Source organism: Acanthaster planci, linkage group LG01 (assembly GCF_054643075.1).
Source record: "Acanthaster planci isolate LZ-2023a linkage group LG01, COTS_SCS, whole genome shotgun sequence".
Lineage (NCBI taxonomy): Eukaryota > Metazoa > Echinodermata > Asteroidea > Valvatida > Acanthasteridae > Acanthaster > Acanthaster planci.
The window spans coordinates 1,783,459-1,806,781 of record NC_141777.1 but is presented as its reverse complement, the minus strand read 5'-3'; the positions used below and the strand labels follow the sequence as shown (position 1 = coordinate 1,806,781).

At 39.6% G+C, this 23,323-nt stretch overlaps 2 protein-coding genes across 2 annotated transcripts in view; one reads left to right on the top strand and one right to left on the bottom strand.

The window, feature by feature from the left end:
• The first annotated feature begins 352 nt into the window (after window positions 1–352).
• Window positions 353–4,891, top strand: LOC147800233 (uncharacterized). The gene is made up of 7 exons (XM_087148011.1): window positions 353–481; window positions 606–779; window positions 1,191–1,288; window positions 1,476–1,606; window positions 1,786–1,898; window positions 2,217–2,368; window positions 2,553–4,891. The coding sequence occupies exons 1-7, from the start codon at window positions 438–440 to the stop codon at window positions 2,765–2,767; spliced, it is 927 nt and encodes a 308-aa protein (XP_087004137.1). The 5' UTR covers window positions 353–437; the 3' UTR covers window positions 2,768–4,891.
• Window positions 4,892–11,069: 6,178 nt separating this feature from the next.
• LOC110990385 (uncharacterized) overlaps window positions 11,070–23,323 on the bottom strand; it is a 63,253-nt gene continuing 50,999 nt past the window's right edge. Inside the window, 14 exon segments of the mRNA XM_087136912.1 lie at window positions 11,070–12,292; window positions 13,066–13,131; window positions 13,789–14,143; window positions 14,558–14,633; window positions 14,886–15,105; window positions 15,506–15,633; window positions 15,860–15,979; window positions 16,140–16,253; window positions 17,689–17,920; window positions 18,702–18,808; window positions 19,221–19,469; window positions 20,013–20,255; window positions 20,844–21,089; window positions 21,860–22,117. Of these exon segments, the coding sequence (XP_086993038.1) occupies window positions 12,284–12,292; window positions 13,066–13,131; window positions 13,789–14,143; window positions 14,558–14,633; window positions 14,886–15,105; window positions 15,506–15,633; window positions 15,860–15,979; window positions 16,140–16,253; window positions 17,689–17,920; window positions 18,702–18,808; window positions 19,221–19,469; window positions 20,013–20,255; window positions 20,844–21,089; window positions 21,860–22,117 (2,423 nt within the window). The 3' untranslated portion in view covers window positions 11,070–12,283.

Below are 23,323 nucleotides of genomic sequence, written 5' to 3'. Positions count from 1 at the left end.
GTGGTTGTGTCAAGTACTTTCTGGATCCGCTATTATTGTACCAAATTAATTAAATATAAAAATGTTACTTACTGAATATTCCTTTGTTGGGTTTCATTGCTCGTATGCCCGCAATCTTAATATCTGGTGCATGTCCTCTAATACTTTTTGCACGGCAGTGGGTTGTAAGCAGGTTTTGTGTAAAGTAATTTCTGTGTTCAAAAGTAGAGTTACATGATTTTATGTTGCAGTACTGTATATCATTTGCTAGAAGATGTTACGCATACAGTTGTGCTGGTTATCAACTGTAAATTATTTTAATCCTACGAACGTTTCAGTTCCCGATGATTTTGGAAATACAAATAGGGCAACAAGATAATTGCTTTCTTATTTATTTAACGACTTTTTCTTCGTAGGCTGAATTACAAGGCAGTGGCCACAATCTGGGATGCCGGGCCATGGCAAGAAGAATGTTGTCACGCTATAGCATCATTGTTCCAAGGTAGACCGACAAGAATGAAACATTGTCAATTACTGACTCAATAAATTTCTTATCTAGTTTTCATCTGAATGTTTGTTACTCTTCTTGTTTTTATACATCGTACATTGTGTGATTTTTTTGGTAGGAGCGTCGTCCTTGAAGGGCAACGCATGCTAGACCCTGAAGGGGTAGAAGTACGTGGAAGACATAGACTGAGGAGACGATCCTATGTCAATGAAGGCCCGAATCATGCAATCCACGTCGATCAGCATGACAAGCTAAAGGTTTATGGATTTGCTTTGCATGGAGCCATAGATGGGTAAGAACATTGCCAGTAGTCATTAGGGCTATTAAATTCAATGTCCATTTTTCCTCAGGAGATGAGACTTGACGCTCACTAGAAAAGTGGCAACCAATTATCTGTGTTTAGTTTTGAAATAGAAAAATTACAAATGCAACCCATCTTAGCAAAATTGTCCCCATTCAACAATCTCTATATTAAAATACATGAGCATATCAAGTGTTATTTCATATATTGTACAAATTGTTATTTATTGTTAAACTGTGTCAGCCATTTCATTCAATGTAATGCAGTAAGAGTAGATCATTGATTTGAGGCGTTTTGTCAATGCAATGTACGTTCCAAAAATTAAGGACTGTTTTCCAAAAACCCTCCTGATTATTACATATTAAACCACTCCGACCATAATTCCAATTGATGTTCCGGCAGTTTTTCAAGGAGAATATTATGGCTCAGGGTAGCACACACAAACAATGATCCGCAAGTCGTGGCTTCATACTTCGTTGACTTTCTGCAAGAAATAGAAGGTGAGTATTTCATCTTTGATGTAATGGAACCACCTCTAAATATAATTTGATTAACGTTTTATGCAATGTTTGAGTTTGACACTATACACTAGTAGTCAAACCCTCTATTGCATGTCCTTTGCCTCCTTTAAAATTATCAATTACAAAGAACAGTTTTTAAAAGAACAATGTACGGACTTGTTGGTAGGTGTTCCACGGTGTGTTCAGATGGACAGGGGTACCGAGAATGTCTTGATTGAGGACATCCGAGAAGCTTTCCATTCAGAGTACAATGGGAACGACCACTGCGTTATCAAGAGTACGTCCCCACATAACCAGGTAGGCCAGTTATTTAACATTTCCTGTTTAGTTTATGATGTTAAAATGTCACTGACACATTTGATATTGTATGATACGCAAAGTGAAGAATTATGACGTACTGCGTAAAGGTAAACTCAGGGCAGGTAAGAGAATCATAGTCATGATTACATGCATTAGCATATTGTTTTTGTTGACAGCGTATCGAACGCTTTTGGAGGACATTGATGGCCATGATGGAAAACTTTTGGGTTGAAACCTTCCATGCGTTGGCTTCTGATGGCATCTTAGATTGCACCTCACAGCTGCAAGTGTAAGATTTTCATCTAAATTTTCCTATCCCTATAACTTAATTAACGCAATTAAGAAAATGGACGTCAAATTTTTTTTAGTGGCCAGGCAGTATTGCTATTGATTCTCAGTTGTCTGACAAATACATGTCATGTGTAATGAATGGAAGAATATCTAGGGTGTAAATTATTTCGCTTGTTGTTTTTGGTGATGCGTACTTTACGATATTCAACATCAAACTTGCTCACCGCTGTTACAGTGCTTTCCATAAATCGAATTGGCTACGTCGTCAGAACCAGCTAACAGTTGCTTTTTCGTCACTGATTTTTTAATATTTCAGTGAATGTTTCAGGTTTTGCTTCAACCAAATGATTCAGACTGAGCTGGATAATGTGAGAATAGAATGGAACCAGCACCGGACAAGGGCATCCCCGAATGTTGTCGCTTTACCCGGAAAACCTGACCTAATGTATTTCTTACCGACACTGTACGGTATGACCTTGTCCAATTTTTTTTGCAGAATGCAGCACATTTCCATTAATTTAGTGCATTGAGCACCTCGACATCCTTTCAAAGTAATGCTTCTACTGTAAAGTGCATAAATGCCCTACTGCATAGTGGTTCTACTGACTGAAAACAGAAGACTGTCCAACATTTCAATTTCTTTCATGCACAGATACACGTGATTATCGCATTCCAGTGCCACTTGCAGATATTCTTGCGGTGAAGGACGAGTTCACCACACCACCTACAGCTAGGGGTTGTTCTTCAACCGATATGGAAGATGTCCTGCAAGGTCTTATGACGGCTCACGACAAAGCCATGCCTTCCACAATAACAGAGGGCATTCAGTTATTTCAGTGGATATGTGACAAACTAGAAAATGAGTGAAACTGTGCACAAACAAAGTCTGTCGCCGTCGTCCCGTGACGAATGAAAGGGAAAGTCCCAAAATTGGAAGGTTTACATAGAAACCCAAGCATGTGTATAAACCATTTTATTATGATAATAAGACTTTTACTAAATTATTATACTCCCATCATAACAGGACAAGCCAACACAACATAATTTTTTCAATTACATGATTGTACATGTACTTGAAGAGGTGTTTTATTCTTTGTCGCCCAAACTGTAATACACAAAATGTTGGTACTATTAGAAGATATTCCCACAAAACAGTAGTGATACATGAGAAAAACACGAATATAATCAAAAGGTTCACAATGATGTTACACTGAGGCAATGATTTGGAAGACTAGACATCCAAACAACTCCTCAAGGAATGTTCAATTTTTATTGATGTCCACAAACCATAACAGAGCAAAATGGGCATCCGTGAACTTACTCTAGCAGCTTGATGCTGTGGATATTTTAGAGACGTACTATTTAGGAAGAGACTATACTATGTAGGAATGGTTTTTGAATGTGAATCTGTCATGCATTTAACACAACTTGTTACCTATTTATATTGTATTATATAGCGTTTTTAACTTCTGTTATCCGTAGATATACTTTTCAACTCGTTTAGATGTAAACCGAGTATACCATTATTTCATCATTATCATTATCCTTCGCGTTGATAGCGGTATGTAGTTTTAATTTACCGGAAATCACATTTGTTGAAACAAATTTTCCTGAATGACTGGTATACAATGTGCACTGATGTATAATGTCAAAGCTTATTTTGAAGTTGAGGAATAGTCAAAATCCCATGAAATCTGTGTTTTTCAAATTATGTTCGCTAATCCACAATAACAAAACGTATTAGAAACTAACTTGATGGGTACATTCTACTCTTTAAATAAATAAACCCAAACGGGAAATACAGTGTATAAACGTAAGACTGGCCTACATTAGTATACAGACGTGAAACAGTAGGAAAAACGTTAGTCAAAAAATCACAAACTTGCACACAACGAACGCTTAAACACACAATTTACAAATTTCTGTCGTGCATTCTCTCAATCCACCAACGACTTTCGTGAACATACTCGGTGAAGATTCAACATCTTTGCCGCAATCGTTATCCAACACTGTAGCCTGAAATTATGAATTAATACAATCTGACCACTAATGTAGAAAAAGATTCAAACAGTACTCTTTCCGAGGTGCTATTGAGGACAGGTAGCGGCCAGTATCCAAACGATTTAAGCTATGCACAATGTATCATAGCATAATCATACAGCACGCTCTTATACGAACTATCTTTATACATCAAACAACTATCAGGTCTGACATCTCGTTGGTTGTTTTTGATCGAGCTAAACTTAATTCAAACCTACTTTTCCTTTCTCCTTGCCGACACATACTAATGATTATTTGAACATGTGGTCATTGTATAGAAACTGATTACAGATAAAGTCAAAAGCTAAGCTACCATTTCAAAATTCCGATAGGTGCCCGACAGAGCAATCCGACCAACATGCAATGTACATGTACTGTGGACCCCTATTTATAATCGACTACCAGGTGGAGTGTTTCTCTACCGATAACAGCCTTCGGCTCGCCGACTGATACGTTGCATGATTCCCAAGGCGGTGTTATTTTTAGTGGCACAACTACCCACCATTATTCACTCAATACCAGTAGTAATCTGTTGAGAGATATCCCATGTATGCCTCGCATTAGTTAATGACCCTCTTTCCTCTGTGCGTTCTCCACCAGTATTCCTCAACGACTTCTGTAATATATTTCACCGTTTATCAAAAAGCCTCTTGTTCTTTACAATTGATTGAGGTCGGAGTAAAGCGCAGGAAGAAATATTAAAAAAAAAGTCACTGAAATAAATAGTATCTGTTCAGAACTACAGTGTACATAAATCTTGAAAACCATAACAACGCTGCAGAGTGTGTTTAGCAAAAGACAAATTTTAAAGGGGAATAAATTGTGATATGATTATAAATTGCCTTAAATTCATTTTAGCGCTTGGAAGCCAGGTTTGGGCATGAACATAATGCGTGAAAAAGTTAATTTTACATGTGAAAGAAACTCAAGCCTAAAGCCCGTCCATGTACATTTACTTGTACCTGGGATAAAAAAAAAATGTAGATGTACATCTTAATCATGAACATCGCCCTCTGTATAAGTATATACGATGTAGCCCCCTCGCACTTTTGAAATTTCCATGGCCGGGCAAGTCATTCCCCCGACTTTCCCCATCAACAATTTCCAACACAGATTGACGCCACTGTTTGTGAGGCCTTTTTTGTTGATAATCTCAAACACATACGTCGTTACGTTATGTACGTGTACCGGTGATGAAAGTTATTACAATATACCAGCTACATGCATTTGATATCCGGTCTTGATCCTGCTTCGTCAGCTCGCGTCATTTGTTCCCCCCTGTAAACTCTGTATGACTATTTATTGTGGCTATCGGTGTCCTGGAACCTTTCTTGTTAAATCAAATAGGACATCCCAAATAACTGGAATCGGGTAATATATGATTTTCTGGTCATCCACTCCTTCTTTCAGGACTATGCTTTTCAGATACCCGGTACATCACATTAAATTTTTAATTTAAAAAGATATAGTTTGTCATGTAGTATTTTAGTATTTAGTTTCAGTAAAACAGTATTTTTTGGTCTGAAGCTTGTTTCGTGGAGAGAAGCTTGACACGAATTTTTAAGGCCTAAAGCAAAAGATTCGAAGTTTTTCCGGTCGCTTTCAATTGAAAAAGTAGGCTGCGACTTGAGCAACTTCTGACATGGAAGTTCTAGATTTTTTGGCGGTTTCAGTAAGATTTCTTTCTCTTCCTGACTGAACGCGACCAAAAACTTATCACTGACTTCCTGAATTTCCACATGTGCCTCCATTTATGCGTATCATAATCTAGTCCTTCAGAATAACTATTAAGTTCAGAAGAAGTAGACTTCACTTTTGAAATTGAGACCGTTTTGAAATGCACGACAGCACACAAGTTCACAACGAGCACATAGCCCGGGTAGATACATCATGTTCCAAAGCAGTAAGAGCGCAGGACCCCACGTGCACGGCGCCATCTACACGTACAGGTACAAGTTCCTCACCACTCCAAAGCACATGCCATTCGTTCTTTGCAAGTAACTGTAAAACACGTAGATGGTGCTGTGTAGACAGCGTCAAAAATAACGTCTTCTCTTTGCTTGCACTATAATACACTCTAAACTTATCTCAGTTAATAATTTGACGATAGCTCAGCTCGAGAATTGAAGTTCCTGGACTTCAGCATGACTACAAATTATGGCATGTTCTGTAAACGTTTTATGCTCTATACAAGGTATCTCGCATTCTCTTACGGAAAATTTACAATGTCAACAACTGCTCAATGTAAAATAAATCTTTTTACAATCAAGTCAAGGAAACATCCTTTTAAGAAATCCATAAGGAAATGATTGTTTGTATACTTCTGTCTGTATACCCTAGTCTGAATGCCAAACTTACAGTTTCTCCCTTATGCTGTCTTTGATTTTAAACACAATACGTAATACCATTTAGCGAGCAAAACAGTGCACCTTGTATTCTTCTGATCGTATGTCATTTTGTATAATAGAATCACTTCATCAGAGGCTGCGATGAAAGTTTCGAAATCCTGTGTCCAAAAACTGTCAGCGCTCTCCTCCATGCTGGTGTTGGATCTCGCCCACTATAATATCAACAACTGTACTGTGCTTATTTTAAATTAACGTGCGCCTATGGATGTGCTGGCTATAATTGACCATCTATTGACACTTTAAAACTCCCATCCCGACAGTCCTTATTACACACCTGCTTACTGACCAATCAGAACCATATCGCGCTAGGTGTTATTTGAATTTACAAGACAATAATTTCCCGCTTTATTACGAACGGCGGGAAATGTAATCATGAAACTCCAACAAAGTATCTTGCTGTGTGAAATCGATTGTAAAATTTAGTTCATGGTCTTCAATATTCGGTATTTTATTGATCTGCAAAACTCACTCTTTCGTTGATATGCAAAAACTTCTGAAATTAAGAATGAAGAGTAAAAAGGACAACAGATTATTCGAAAATGGAAACATTTTATTTCTCTAGCAACCACCTTGTGGCTAAATATAGTATTTGCGTCATTTTACCGGTTCTTTTCACAAATAGTGGGTTTCCTTCTCAAGTTAGACGTTCCTGAGCACAAACACCTGCGTTTCAATTCAATGTTTTGTCAATGGCACGCATATGGCGTCTTGAAATAAGAAGGGTCACAGAGGCTGGGCAGGTTGCTGAGATCCTTCCCGTATTGTTTACAAGGCTAAGGCCAAGTTCCTGCCGCACCTACACTTTAACTCGAAGTAAAACATACCTGAGCGAACGTGGGCGTGCATGTTATTATTTCCAAACTTCGATGGATGTACACAAGCAACAATTAAAGTGTTGGCCCACTGTACGTGCATGCAGGATATGAACATTTGAAAAGAGAAATAATACCATAAACCACGTCTTCAAGCTTATTACCTCTAGCTGTTGTTGCCACAGACGTGCTCTTCCGAGTCGACCTCCGATCTGGTTGGATCGATTGTGGTTCAGTCAGATTCGGCTGATGCTTTAAAGGAACACCAGATGGAATTGCTCTCGAACAAATCCTATAAACTGGGACTTTGTGTCTGCTTAAACTCGTCTGGCGTCGGAAGTTAAAGCGGAAGAAATAAGGTTTGTGCTCAATTTTGTGATAAACATTTTATGTTTTTTTCGCAAGCTCTCCTTGCATTTTTAAGTATTCAGCAAAAAGGGAACCTGAAATTCCTGGTTTAAAATACAGGTAGACAGGCACGGTTACACCACGGGCTATGGCTCCATGGTTACACTGATGCATGACTTTTACGGTCAAACGGGTCTTAGTTTTACACTAGAAGGATCACTAGATGGTTTCTTGCCGAGGTAACTGTAATTAACTACAGTGCAACGGACCCTTTGAAATTGACACTGGAAAGGCATTCGCCTACATATAGCGATTACAGGCGCCATTTAGATTGCAGATGCTCGGGCAATGTGTAATGATCACAACATGTGCCAAAGTCATTTTGTTTACGTATCGTGACGTTCAGAGGGGCGAGACGCTGGAATAAGGAATTTGCAGCGATCAGTTTTCGCGTTTAGAAAAATTTCCGGCAATCTTGAGATATTACCTCCACTAAGAATGGCAACATTTTGCCTATTGTTCGGCTTTGAACGCTGGATACGCTGGATGTTAGATAAAGAGAATGTTATGAGGGCAAAGATAGATTTTCAATTGAGCCGGATCACCCTCCTTCAAAATGGACTTTTTACCTTTCAAACACTGGCTCACAATGTTCAAAGTCAGGCCTCCATTTCCCCGAGTTGTATTGTTCTCGAAAGAAGCGAATCTTCATTAACAGATGAGACCAAATTAATGGAACATGCGTGGTTCAACAAACAATGTTAATATTTATCACGTACAGTAGTTTATATTATACGATAACAAATTGCCAACAACCAAAATATTACCCCAATTGTTTTCCTCATGATACAGTTTTTGCCGGGGATTCAATGGATGACAGCTGAGCGGCGCTCACAACACTATGGTGTACAATTTACGACACACATTTCTGCCACTCTTTAACCTCTTCCAAGGCGACGCAACAACACAACGCTACAGCTCCGTTGCGATCGTGCCGTCGCGTCGCACCATCGCCTTCTTATCATGACGTCTGTGCACACACGACGTGTCGCGTCGCGCGTCGTGTCGTGCCGTCTTACGTCCTTTCCTTCTTGTATTTTTGTGTGCTTAAATGTTGCATTTTTGTGTCTAAACGTCGCTCCTTCCGTCGCCCGTTGCGTCGCACCGTTGTGCGTCGCGTATTATGTCTTCTGAAGTACGACGCGACGCATGACACGATGCGATGCGTTGTGTAGTGGAAGGTGGGGCTACTGGACTACTTAAGCACATTCTTGATTCTAACCACATACAATAATCCAGGAAAAGGGTAAAACTACTCTTAATACATGACCAAAACACGTGTTTGTTTATAGCAAACAGCTGAAATCAATACCATGAATAAAACTTATGAATATTAACTCATTAAAAATTCATGCAAAAGTGGACCACTAGCCCCCCACCAGGGGGAAGTGGACCACATTATAAAACCTTAAAACTTGACACCAAAAGAGTACGAAATGAATGTTTGAATGAGTAAATTGATAATAAAACACCGAAATTGGCAATTGTAATTATGTTAGAAGCATCTGAGTTCCATGAAAAATATATTAGAAAATTCCTATGCCTTTCTGTTTTTGGTATGTTAAGCTTAGTATGGAGTTGTTTGGTTTGAGCATTTTATTATCCTAAATCATGATTTGAAGTTTGTTTTTCTAGTTAAAAATTTTCACATGAGCTTCAATTTATGTTCAGCTCAATTTCTGAAAAAATAAAGTTGTTTAAATGCAACTGGTCAATTTAAGTATTTTTAAATTTTGTTGGTCTGAGAGTAGGTCACTTTCTCCGATGACCCACTTGCCCCATCCCCCCCACTGCCGCCCTTTGCTTCATGAGTTTATAGAGGGCGCCTTTACTGTTTTCTTTCATTTCCGTCCCCCGTACTTGCAAAATACACGCCCTGAACCGCAGGCGTTGGTTTTTCTTGTTCTTGTTTCGTCCATTCTTAACTTTGAAATAGTTTAAAACATTTTATTGAAAAAAATGACAAAAGGAGCAAATAGATAATCCGCGTATGTAGGAACTGCTCTCATATAAGCGTAAGCCCAGAAATTGTCACTCTATAATTACCCGGTCGATGATGTCTTTTTAAGATCGTTGATGAAGTTCCCATTTGAGGTAGATTTGTAACCTTATAGATATTTCTCTGTGATCCATGCCTCTCCTCCAGACAATTTGTCTACAATTATAACGACTGCAAGTTTGACCACGGGTCTAGGAATTTACCACGCAGCCTGCACTGTATTATTACCCTCAAAATATTCCGTCTTCAGTCTTCTTTCAGTTCAGTCTTCCTCGTTAATAACTTCAACAGCACCAAACTTTCAAGATATTAGTCCGTGTTTCTGAATAAACTACTGTGGACCCTATTATCATTGTGGACAGCGTCTTTCTTCAACTTGGCCACGCACATAACTTCTCATCAGATTCGTATGTTACATTAGCAAGCAAATGACTAATGTATTGTATCTTAAAATAGATTTACAAATAATGATTAGTAAGATCAGAATTAGAGTAGAAAAAGCTAAAACGATGTGGCTGACGTTAAATGTTATTTATTTCCTGGAGACAATGCTGATAGTTGGTCGCGATGCTCTTTCTAATTGCATTTGTTAAAAACCCTTCTCTTTAACAACTTATTCTTAATGAAAACACTCACTCTCACTAGGGTTTTGGTCTAGATGATAATCTCCTCCGTCTTGCTGAATCTCTTTAACAGTGATTATGGAGTTTATCAACTTCCGTTTGATCAACTCAAGCCCGCAGCTTTCATTTCCCTTTTGCTTTCACATCCACGGGTTGTTTCCCAAGCCATAATCCAAATTACATTGTTTATTCCCCGCGAGTGTTTCCTTTAATAGAGATTGCCTTTATGACCACTGGTTTAACTTTGAAACTCGAAGTCGGCCAGTGTTGTTGGATACTGCATAGAGTGACCTGTATCTGACGAAACCCTTGACAGACGCCCATAAGACTCAGTAAACTGGCAAATATTCGTAAAAAAACGCGACGCCAACCTCTTCAGAGTCACCTGGCGGTGCAATTTGAACTTAGGAAACAAGTAACAAATACACATCTCGTTGCCAACTTAGTGAATTCAAATGCCAATTATTGGAGGAAAACCATACAGGAAATCAATTTCGGAAAATTTCAGGGAAAAATCTGCCTCTCTAAGAAGATTCAGTTTTAGAAGTGGGAGCACTGCTTTGCGCTGGTGGAGACAGGGTCGAGACCACAGATGACGAAGAAAATATGTGGCTTCTGCATTTCTACCAAAATAACACGCTGTAATGGGTAGGTGACGTTTAAGTTGGGTGATCCTCTTAAGACATTGGGCAGTGCCAAATGTCTTAAGAGTGCCAAAGTTGTAACCAAAACGGCTCAGAAAGTGAAATGCTGGCAAGTTCCAGATATCCTTGTTCACTAAGCTTGTTTACCATATGTAACCTTTTCATCAAGTGCATAATTTCCAAAGTAAACGCTGGTATCTCATCTAGATTGTATTTGAAAGAACAACATCATAAGTAAATGCTAGCTGGCACTTTCCGCTTTTATTTGAGAGAACACCATAAGCTAATATTGTCTGGCACCTCTTCACAGTTTCATTTCAGAGAACAATTTAAAAAAACAACGGGTGAAAAAAAAATTAGCAAGTAATTTTTTGACAACCCAAAATTGGGTGCAGACTGAAAATGTAAGTCAACCATAATTATTTTTTACCTTGTGAGAGAAAGTTTGGGTGCGTTTAGCACCCAAACTGATGGTCAGTCTGCTCCCTTCATAAAAATTGACGAGCGATGCTGTTTACAAATTACAACAGAATACTTGGCATTGCATGCGTCTACCTTGCGCATTATACACCTTTAAACACAACATAATAGGGGCTTACCGATACCTTAGTCCTTGGTGACTGAAGTACTTCCTTCTTGTACGAATAACCTCTTATACAAAGTCATAAAAATATAGATGTTAATAGAATATTAAACACAAATTACCAAAATATACAGCAAAAAAAGCAGCATTAAAATACCTAATTTGAAGTAAAAACAGGTTTCAATATTCACATACACGTTAAACTCAAGTAACCATAGGCCTAAAGACATAAGAATAGTACATTTAATACCAAGAATATGCAAGAAATGCTACATACTAATCCACATGACTCATTTTCTTTCCATAAGCGTAAGTCAACCTTTTATTATCCACTAAAAAGCTAGAACAAAATCATCCCTAGGAATTTCAAGTTACTCCTTCCGGTAAAATCTAGTTTCAATATTGATGAAAGCGAAGCAGAGAGCATCAATGGTCACTTCCTAACTATACTTAATGGAAATGCTTAATCGTGACTGATTCAAAAATGGACACAGACAGTTCAGGAAAGCTAGGACATGTAATGTTCAACTCTGACAATTGTCTACATTAAGCTACCGGAGTAGCCACATACAAACATGCACTCTGGTATGGCACTCACGCGACAATGTCCGTTTCGCTTATTTAGTACCACACATATTGCCTCTTTTCCTTTATTCGTAATATTGCTTGCCGTTGGCATTCATTACAACCACATGAAAACGACACTTAATGACGCTTACAATGGAGTCAACAGATACACTACATTAATACTGTAACTGTATGTCGGTGGCAATGTGTCTTCCTGGAGTTGTCCCAACATCTACGACTTCTAACCAAACATACACCCTTCCAAGCAGTTATCGATATCATGATGCCGCAGGCTATCATTAGTGCTCCTGAAAAAAAAAATCAAAGCAAGTGAACTTCAGCTGTGTCTTTTACAGAGGCAATATCCAAGCAAACATCTGTTAGAAATCAATTAGTTTTGAATCGCAGATGTTAAACATAGTAGAAACCAGAAACCATGAAAGTTAACACTGAACAGATGTCTACTCAAAATGATTCCAGAACAGTTCCCGGAAAAGTTTAGAGACGATTGAAATTATATCTTTGGCTGGAAAGAAATATCTGACTACATGATGTAAGTTTTACAGGGAAATAGCTATGTTTAGTGATCTTCGGGCAATAACATGGACACCATCTCGGAATTCAGAACTTCAGAACCATTAAAAGTTTCGACAACAAAATAAGTTAGGTAAACAAGGCTACCACAGTCTCAAGTTTGAGCATGTGCCAAAAAGCTGGCTTCATCGACTTTGCCAGAAATCGACAAAAAACAATGTTAAAACATGTCATCTATAAACTCAGGCAATTATGTGTTCTCAGAATTTGTATGAGATATTAAGTTAGTTTTGGTTTTAATGTCTGAAATCATTATCAGATTTAAGCAATAGAATAACTAATTCTGTACATTTGTAATCAAAGCATCATCAAATTGGATTTGACTAAAACTTGGCATTGTTGATATTAAAACTGAGAAAACATTCATGCCAGTCTGAATTTCAATCGGTTAGAGCAATGCTTGTCAATAATATCAGACATCAAATCATCAGGTACATCAGAGAGTTGGTTTCATCTACAAGCAATTCAAAAGTGTGGTTGAACTCACGGCAGCTTCTTTGCCTGTTACTATGTAAGGTCGGATGAACGTAGAGGACTGTTGGCCATTCCGAACCTGAAAGAGCCGAAAGTAGCAAATATGAATGCAACCATTCCTCAAGGCTGCTTGTGCTCTGTTCTGATCTTGTGTTATCAGATTCAACAACTTGCTAACTTCGCTGTGCATGTACAGAGTGGGGAATTTCACGTGACTGGTGACGAAATTTTTAAATGGAGGTCAATACTTTTGATCAGTTCTTTTGATATGCTGTACAGAATCTAGTTGGTGATGATGAACGAAAGAAACTTGGCATGTGAAAACAGCTGCAGTAGTGGTACGTGTAGAACTGAAACAGCAAAAGCAGTCATATTTTGGAAATACAAATAGCAAAGTGCAGCAATAACACTGCTTGTAAACTGATGCAAAGGTCTCAAACGTTTAAGGCCCGGATTTAAGTGAATAGTGACCCGCTGTATAAAAATGGGTCACAAGTCATCAAAGCCACTTTTGGCCTTTAAAAGAATCTTGCTTAATGGAACTCAACAGGAATCGTCAACATTTCTTACCCATAAATGTCCATTTTTTCCTCAGGATGCCAAAAGACGTCGTACATCTTAAAATCTGCTTTGTGTAATGCAAATGGCTTTGGGACTTATTTTCACAGAGTGGGTCAGACGAAGTTATGATCGATTCCTCTGAGTACAAACTTTATTCTAAAGCTTTTCTACTCACATCTCCGCTGCGCCTGTAGCAGCCAGCACCACCATCCACACGGATGGACTGTACAGCAAAGCTTGTAGAGACATTACTACCTCTAGGGTGATGGGGTGGCTCATCAGTGGAGGGTGACGAGGATCTCCAGGGAAGCACAGGCTGAGACACTTTGAGAAATGAGTCCCGTCCCTCCAAATCACCTGCATACTTGGGCTCCTTCTCCTCTAGGCGTTTGCCTAGGAAAATGCAGCAGGAGATGAACAGGCCAACCAGGATCAGGAAGAGTATCCCAGCAACCGTTACCATGGCAATGACCAATGGTGACCAATCATCCTCGACCTCACAGCGGTTGCCAGAGAACGCACTCTCACATCTACATGTACATTAAATATAAAAGTTGACAAATTGTATCTAGCCAGGGTAAATTCCCTCGTCAGACTTCATGCCATTTATGTACATCATCTTCATACACTGGTGACTTATCAAACCAAAGGCTTGCCTAAGCTCAGCAATCCAAAATTCAGCCCAACCAAATTGCAACAACTGTCTCTACAAAATTAACTAAAACCCTTAATCAACCAAATGGACACCCAATGGAAACTGAACTGACACCTAACGGGTACCATACTTAAAGTGCCATCCAATTTCAGCTCAATTAAGGTACACTGAACTACAAGTCGACAAACCACACAAACACCCAACGCAACTCCATAACTCCCAAACTCAACCCAACCTAACTCCACCCAACCCCTGACCCGCTCAAATTCAATAAATCCCTCAGCCTTACATGCAGTTGTTTTCATATGTCACAGGATCTGGTGAACAGGTGCCGCCATTTTTACAATAATCGGCTGGACATAAATCTAGAACAAAAAACACACATAAAAGAGACACATTCAATGCTTTTTCTCCATGAGTTGACACAACGGTTTCAGAACTTTTGAGGAGACGGTGAAGGAGATGTAGTTCTCATCGGCTTTCGAGAGCAAATCATGATCATTAAAACTACTCCTGCCTGTTTACATGTGCAGTAAACAGACCGCAGCTTCATCTCAACCTGTGAAAACTCACAATTTTGAAACACAATGACTATCGTCTGGCAATGTATTACTTACTACTAGCAACAGACAGGGACGACAGCCTAATATAGAGGGCGCTGCTTGCAATCTCGCCGTCTGCAGCAATACTCGCTCTCATCTGGTTAGAAACCACATCTACGGTCACGTTGGTGTCCTCAGTGAAGACAAGGACGTATTGGACCCTGATGCTACCACTGGACATGCTAACAACACGAGATTCGATGTAGGAGCTCTCGTCTGCAAAGATACTGTCCAGCTACAGTGGAAATAATAAAAGTTACTATTAAAAGTATGGGGTTACAAATGTCAAATTCATTGTGGTAGAAGAGGTTACTGAAAAACTGAGAAAATTTGGGCTTAACCAATCTGTGGCTGAGAGGCTGATGAACTTTTTAGGACAAGATTTCAGGAAGTTGTGTCAAGTTTTGTTATCTTGTATATTTTTAACATTTTTATTATAATATTTTTGATATTCCTAGAGTGAATTGTTTGGGAGAGGCATGGATTTATTCGATTTTCATTTCTTAAGACATTTTATTCAGATATTCTGATATTGTCTGAGCAGACGTTTCAGCAAATTACGACTGAAATCTCAATAATATCATTTCCTTCCACTGTGTAAAAACTGAAGGAATTCATAAAGAACTCTGTCTTACCACACCAATGACATCTCCAGCTATTCTCTGGTATTGGTCCGATGTTGGGTCTTCAAGATCCCGGGTAAATATAGCCTCTGAGCTACCAATGCGCGTGATGGCAAATGACCCCCTGAATTCCGATGTGACTGTATAATAAATTAAGGTGGAAAATCGTTGGAAAAATGAATATCCGACGGAGGAGATCCATTCTACTGATGCAAAGAGAGACTGAGGGATTCAACAGCAGAATCCTACAAATATCCAATGGCATCATTGATAGGAAAATCACTCCAGAAGGTCAGATCTTTGAGAACAGATCACAATTAGACAATTGTTTACTGCATGACAGTTGGCCATCAAGCACATGCTCACCTCTGCAGGTGTCTCCAACAAGAAAGAAGCCGGCTTGACATCCACACAAGTAGCTTCCTTGCAAGTTGATACAGATGCGGTCAGCAGCACACGGGTTGTTCTCCACACATTCATTGATGTCTAGCAATGCGATAAAAAAAATTTAACTCAGAGGATTCTGATTGGGAAAAAACCTGAGAGAGCAAATTTTGCCTGTCTACACTGCCTCCCTCATGTGTGCCTTCACGGTGATCAAAACTTAGTAATGCTGACTAGCTGTTGACGCCAAGGTTATGCATACCTGTCTCACAGTAGTCTCCTGTCCAGAATAACGTACACATGCAAACGAAGGAGTTTTCTTGCGGGACACAACTGCCTCCATTCTGACAAGATGTCTGCTGACATGTGGTCAAACCTGATGGATTGGATGAAAATAAGATTATACCGAATTCATTCAGGAGTCATTGATTGTCATTCAGCACTTGGGTTGAAAATGAAGCTTGCTGGCTGGCCTATTGTTTTAATCCATTATACGGCAACTTTGAAGTTATGATTATGAAAAAAGGCTTAGAAAAACTTTCGCCTTTGTAAGACCTTTTTCCAGTCAAAACCAGTCACTTGCTGTCCATTTTTATCGTTATCTTATCTAAAAAAGAATCTGCTGTGTTACGCATTGAATGTATTAACAAAGTGTGCAAAAACAGTATGGCGATTCTTGGTTTATAATGATATCATCCAGCAATATTGCACCACAGACTGTTCACATCTACAGGTATATGGTTAGCCTGTATACCAGCACTGCTCATTCTTGCAGTTATACGCCAGCTCAGCCATTCAACATGAAATCAGAGGACATTAATAAAATGGTTCTAGCTACAGCACTGCTCATTCTTGCAGTACTTCACCAGCTCGGCCATCCAGCATGAAATCAGAGGACATTAAAATGGTTCAAGCTACAGCACTGCTCATTCGTGCAGTACTTCACCAGCTCGGCCATCCAGCATGAAATCAGAGGACATTAAAATGGTTCAAGCTACAGCACTGCTCTTTCTGGCAGTACATCACCAGCTCGGCCATCCAGCGTGAAATCAGAGGACATTAAAATGGTTCAAGCTACAGCACTGCTCATTCTTGCAGTACTTCACCAGCTCGGCCATCCAGCATGAAATCAGAGGACATTAAAATGGTTCAAGCTACAGCACTGCTCATTCGTGCAGTACTTCACCAGCTCGGCCATCCAGCGTGAAATCAGAGGACATTAAAATGGTTCAAGCTACAGCACTGCATCTTTCTGGCAGTACATCACCAGCTCAGCCATTCAGCATGAAATCAGAGGACATTAAAATGGTTCAAGCTACAGCACTGCTCATTCTTGCAGTACTTCACTGGCTGAGCCATCCAGCATGAAATCAGAGGAAATTAAAATGTTTCTAGCACAACACTGCAGGTTGACAACTATCTCATGTACTTGGTCGCTTGAAAGGTGCCTGCTCTGTACAATAAAGACAATGCATTTTCACCATGTCTAAGTTTGTACTACGCACCACTAAATACAGTCTATCAATTACTAAATATTAACACCCGAGACAGTTTACCCATTCCTATTGGTCTTAAGTGGCTGGTCTAAATACTAGCCACCTTCCAATGGCCCAACCAGTTTAAGCACTCTTAAGACCAGTCAAGTACAATCTATTCCCTTACCATAGTGTTCTTACCTGTTTTCAAAATCGAGTATTTCAAAATTGAAAAAGTTGCAAATTAGCACAAACCTAGATCTGAGAGTAAATGAATAGAGAATATATTGACGAGTAACTGTAATTGCTACTTGATAGAAATTGTACGGTACTTACTCAGCATGAATGTGCCTGGATCAATCTGGTTACTGGTATCAAACTGGTTCTCAAGCGGTCCAAGAGCAGCGTAAAATGCGTCTGCTATTTGGGTATCATTGGGCGCAGGGGAACCAGCGAAGTAAATAACAAACTCTATGAGAGCTTTGTCACTGGTTTCAACCGAGCTGCCGGTGACAGTAATGCCGACAAAGTCACCGCTGACTGAACTGGTCCTGAAAAGTCTATCCATCTGATGAAAGAACGAGAGGCATTTTGAAACTCCAAATCACCTCAAATAAAGCTATGGGGACTTAAATCCTTCATATTCAGAAGCAGAAAAAGTATGAATAAAATCAACTTCTCATTTGAGGTAAATTCATGGCTAACCAATATGCTTTCTCTATAAACGGCCCAGCATGTCAAAAGAAAAATGTTTTGATTCTGATTTTTTTCACTATTTCGCTTTAAATAGGCAAAAACATCATAACTGCACTGAAAGAGTTGGTTTACTTTCGGCCATCTCACAGCGGGGGGGGGGGGGTGGAAAGCACGGCAGTGGAAAAGTAAACCCTTCTGGCTGACCTATCTCAGAATTTTACCAATAAATTTTGGCCAATTATCCTCGGTGTTCATTTTAATCACAGGGTTCATGTAAAAGGTTACCTATCAATAAACCATGTGAAGGCTTTCTTTTATACTGTATGGAGTTGTTGCAAAGTAAAAGTTCTTGCACTTTAGCAAAGAAGTAGTTATTACACTTTTAAAATGGGAGAAAACTTTTCTTGCGATAATCTCAACAACTTTTTTCTTCAAAATCCATGTGCCCACCCCTCTGAAAATGGTGAAGATTTGAAGGCGTGTCTATAAAGCGTCTGGAAAGGAATCATTTTGAATAATAAATAATTTTGCCACTCTGTTCACACGAGCACTGGGAGCATGGCCTCAACATGCCGTCTCCGTCTCCTCCCTTGTTTCATTTTTATTGCTGATAAGCCAGATTTTTTATGCACATTGCTTTATCCACTACTCACATCATCTCTGAGGGCAGGAAGTCTTGTTTGGACATCACTGGCAGCAAATGGGCTGGCTATGGAGCCAATCCTTACCAAATTCACACTGCCTGTGGTATCATATGTTGCTGTCAAGAAAGCAAAAGACAAATGCTACTATCACATGCAATGGTCAATGGTGATGTGTTTACGCTGGAACAGCAAAGTACAGTGTAGAGAATGATGGTAGAGCCATTTCAGTCGGAAGTATGCGTTAAACATTCCCAGGTTTTTATCATTTGAAGTTCACAATATTTATAATAAGTCCGCTGGATCCTATTTCCTTTTTATCACTTCAAATTGAATTGGCCAAATGGTTGATAACAAAATGTTAAAATATTTTTTTTCAGGTAATTGTTTCATATTTAAAAATCGATAGAAACAAAAGTAATGTTTTGAACGCGCAAGTCTCATTAAATAGTAAATAAAACTGAAATTACTTGGGAAATATTTGATCAAAATTAAACAAATTGTCTCACAAGATCAAAGTGATCAACTTACGGAGTGTTTCTTGCACGACCACGGAGAAAGAGCAGGTGTCTGTGTTACCAGAAACGTCTGTTGCTGTATATGTGACTTGAGTTGAACCAGTTTCAAACTCATCTCCCGGATTTCGGTTAGACGTCAGAGTAAAGTTATTGGTGTCGTTTGCTGTCGGTGGCGTCCAGAAGACAGCAGCTACATCACTGGTGGACAGGACGTAGATAGTTTGGCCAGATGGACAGTCTATAATGACTGGGTCCCCACGATCTGTAAATAAACAGGAATATGTCTCCAGACTACAAAATTTATGTTTTCTCCTTCGTTTAAAGAAAGAGTATTAGCATCCTACGAAACAGCCTGGGCAAAACTTGGTAAATCAGAATTGGGACGTGTCTGTGACCTTGAAGTCATAAACAATTTAAGATATAGTTAAAATTACATCTTCATCATAAAGCATTAGTGCTAACAGTCTCCAATCGACCGATTGCACCCGCTAAGTCACATGACCTGGAGTGGGTATAAATATCAACAACCATGGCGTCCACCAAAGGCAAAGTGTTTCATACTCATTTACCAAGAATAAAGCCAATGGTATGTACCGTTCTCAGACTACTGATGTGCGGGGTACTATAATGAAAAACAACACTCTAAACACACTTTGCTATGGAAGTGATACCCACTCCAGGTGAAGTGATTTAGAGGGCGCAATCAGTCTATTTCAAAGTACATGTAATTTTCCCCACACTCTAAGAGGGTCCGGGATTAAACGCATCCTCAGGGCTCAGATATGTGAAGTACCAAACATTTTACCTTCCACAGTAATGACAAAAACACACTGGGCAGACTGACTGGCCGAGTCGTAGGCTGTGAAGGTGACAGTGGTGTCACCGATTGGGAACTGAGTGCCAGGACCGTGACTACCAAACAGCATTGGGCTGCTGCGGTCATCAGTGGGGTTTGGATAAGAGAAGCTGACCGTGGCGTAAGGCTGACCAGGATCAGTCGGCACCACAGTGCTGGAGGGGCAAGAGATGAACTCTGGAGGGGCATCGTCTGAAGAATACAACCGAACAAAAGCTGTTTGAAGACACCCAGTTGTATTTGACGCTGTCAACGTTTGGGATGCATTTGGTTGCCCAACGTGATGGCCGAGGGATACAATGATACCTTGATGCCTAAAGCAACATAGCACACTTACTGCTAAAAACAACAGCCATGAGCCACTGCGACAAAATAAGGCCTGACGTGGATTTTCATCCAGGCCAACCAAACGACTTCTCCATTTTCTACTGCGCACACCGAGTCCGTAGCATCGGTCAAAAGTTCTTAAGTACAGTTTTTTGTTTCTTCAGCAACACGACAGCTACAACTTTGGCAGCAATTCCACTGCTTGAGATTGGTAATGTGCAAACCATTCTGTACTTGGTGGGGATTTTTTAATCTTATACCCAAGAAATCTCTTTCTTCAAAAGTTATCACTTGTCAGAATGTGAATGTAGCACATAAATGCATTTTAAAATAAAAGAACTTTGAATACTTTGCTGGTTATTTCTTTGTAGGCTCTAATCATCAACCTTCCTGTTACAAAAGCCGATAAAGACACACATGAACACAAATATAAACGAGTGAAAAATTACATACTCTCAATGATTACTTCAAATTCGCAATTAGCCACATTTCCGCTGGGATCTATAGCAGTATAGATGACGTCATACATCCCCACATTCAGCATTTCTCCCGGGGCATGGTTATCGTTGGCTTGCAAGGTGAACTCCCCTGAATTATCTGAGGCTGTGGGCGGAGTCCAACTGACAACTATGGGGGCATTATTCATGGTGACCTCATTAATGTTTGCAGGACACCCTATGATCACCGGATCTTCTTGATCTATAACAAGAACAGGAAAAGGGGCACCATTTCTTTCATCAGAAACCTTGAGACATATTAGGCCCAGCAAATCTATGGACAAAATGCCGTGACAGCACTTATACCAGAGAAATTGTCTATGGCTACCAATACAAGTTGACATGCCAAGAGGACTTTGCTACCAAACATGGCACCGGTTTGGAAATCAGAAATTTGGAAAAGTGCCTTATTGTGGCAAAAAAGTCACAAATCTCAGTTTATGTTACCTTTGTACAGAGTACGAACCAGTGTGTATTAATGCATGTGACCTCCCTTTTATGAAGACAGTTGGTCGGGTAAAGCGCCATATCAGGCAAACTGGCTGTCATAAAGCCTGCAGTTTACACGGGGCATTTTAATCCTCAAAGTTGGGCTTTTTAAGACCATTGTAGTCGTCGATCTTCAGTCTGAACCTTTGTAAAAAAGGCATTTATGTTGATTTATCCATTATGAGTGCATTTGTGAAGTCAATCTGACGAAAGGTTTGGCTGTCATTGTGATTCAGTTTTCATTGCCTCATACACGTGTCCCCTGCATGATCTGGAATAGCCAGTAACAAAGGTAAGCTGGCTTCCCTGTCTTGAACAAATGGATGCCCAATTTTCAAATGACTGGTATCAAAACTGATCCTTATGTAGATTTTGTTGAAAAAACTTTTCAAACACTGGCCAGAATGAAAATTGCAGTGTGGCAAAAATCAGAAAAACATGTTGGCATATCTACCCCTTCCAGGCTCTTTTAGGATTTTATACCTAGCACAGTAATGTTGAATTCACAGAATGCTGTCTGCCCGATGGAGTCCGTTGCTACGTATATCACCATCCACATTCCAATAGCGAACTGTCTGCCTGGCATATAGCCACTCTGCTCAATGACAATAGGTGTACTGCGGTCATCTTGGGCCTGAGGCACAGCCCATGTCACCAGAGCGTAGGACTGTGTCATGACGGTGCTGACCACAATGTTGGATGGGCAAGATATGAAGACTGGGGGAGAGTCTCCTGAATTAGCTAGAAAAAAATAGTTGGCTTTTGTAAGGGGTTTGCATCCTACAGAGCTTTAGAATACTCACTGTGGTACTACAATAAAATGGGTAAAGTTATGAGAGAAAATAAGACACTTGACAAAAGAAATTAGACTGGCCAAACACTGCACTAAGAAAGGAGCAAAACTGCATTCTACAAAGTAAATGATTTCAGGATAACATCATAATAGACTTCTTGGAGAAAAAAAAATATAACGGACTATTTTAATATGCAATATCATTTGGCGATCGGTTCCGGAGTAAATTGAGTTAATTTCATAGATCAAATGATAACAGATTTAACTGCTTCAGTCATGTTGGTTGATATGCAAACACAGAGGGATTACGTCTATAATAACATAGGGCGTTTAGTTCTGATGGTTTCTGTTTGCAATGCCGTGTGACGTCTACACTCATCCCCATGCTTGAGTTTTCCCACTGAGTGCATAGATTATAAACAGGCTGAAACCACAGGGTGTTTCAAAAAGTATACATTTAGAAAATCGTCCGCAAATTGGAAGTTCTATTAGTTTCCAGAAATCTTTTATTATGGATCAATAGACCTTCGGTTTCTTGCTTTGTTTGCCATCACATCAATTATCAGCCGTTCTGCATGAGTGAGCACCGGCAATTTACTTTTTTCAACTTTAAATTGGCTTGCACACAGAGGTGAAAGGTCAATTACAGTCCCTGGTTGCAAAGTTTGGGCCTGTGCTCTCTTTCCCCAAAGTTCCCAAACAAATTCCTTTAGCCCTTTGCCCTCCTCAAAATTTTAATCCAGAATTGTCTTTATTAGCAAAATGACAACAGCATGGTATAAAAAGGCAATTGTGCATATAGCAATGAATCTTTCACCACGCAAGAATGCAAGTTCATGAGGATTTCATGTCACATGTGCTTATCTTAGTCCTCTACGTGGCCTCCATTTCTCCTCTCACACACTTCAGGTCTCCTCATGTCGTAAACAGCACGTCTTATCATTGATGTATTTTGCCCCAAAACATCAACCTCAAAAGTTGACCCTCGGAATTAGCCAGAAGGATGAAACCCTCTTACGCAACATTCTATCACGACAAAGTGCACATTCAGATCATTGGAAATTCATGTGTCGAGTGTTCTTTTCCATGGACCACTGACTTTGGTTTCGAGAATAAAATGGAGGTCCAAAAAGGTCCACAGATTATGGGCGTGT

What these genes read in the sequence shown, in the direction of transcription:
- LOC147800233 (XM_087148011.1), top strand. Translation starts at nt 438, where the DNA reads ATGGCAAGAAGAATGTTGTCACGCTATAGCATCATTGTTCCAAG. An exon ending in TATAGCATCATTGTTCCAAG is followed by an intron (nt 482 to 605) that starts GTAGACCGACAA and finishes TTTTTTTGGTAG; the next exon opens with GAGCGTCGTCCTTGAAGGGC. An exon ending in GTACGTCCCCACATAACCAG is followed by an intron (nt 1,607 to 1,785) that starts GTAGGCCAGTTA and finishes TTTTGTTGACAG; the next exon opens with CGTATCGAACGCTTTTGGAG.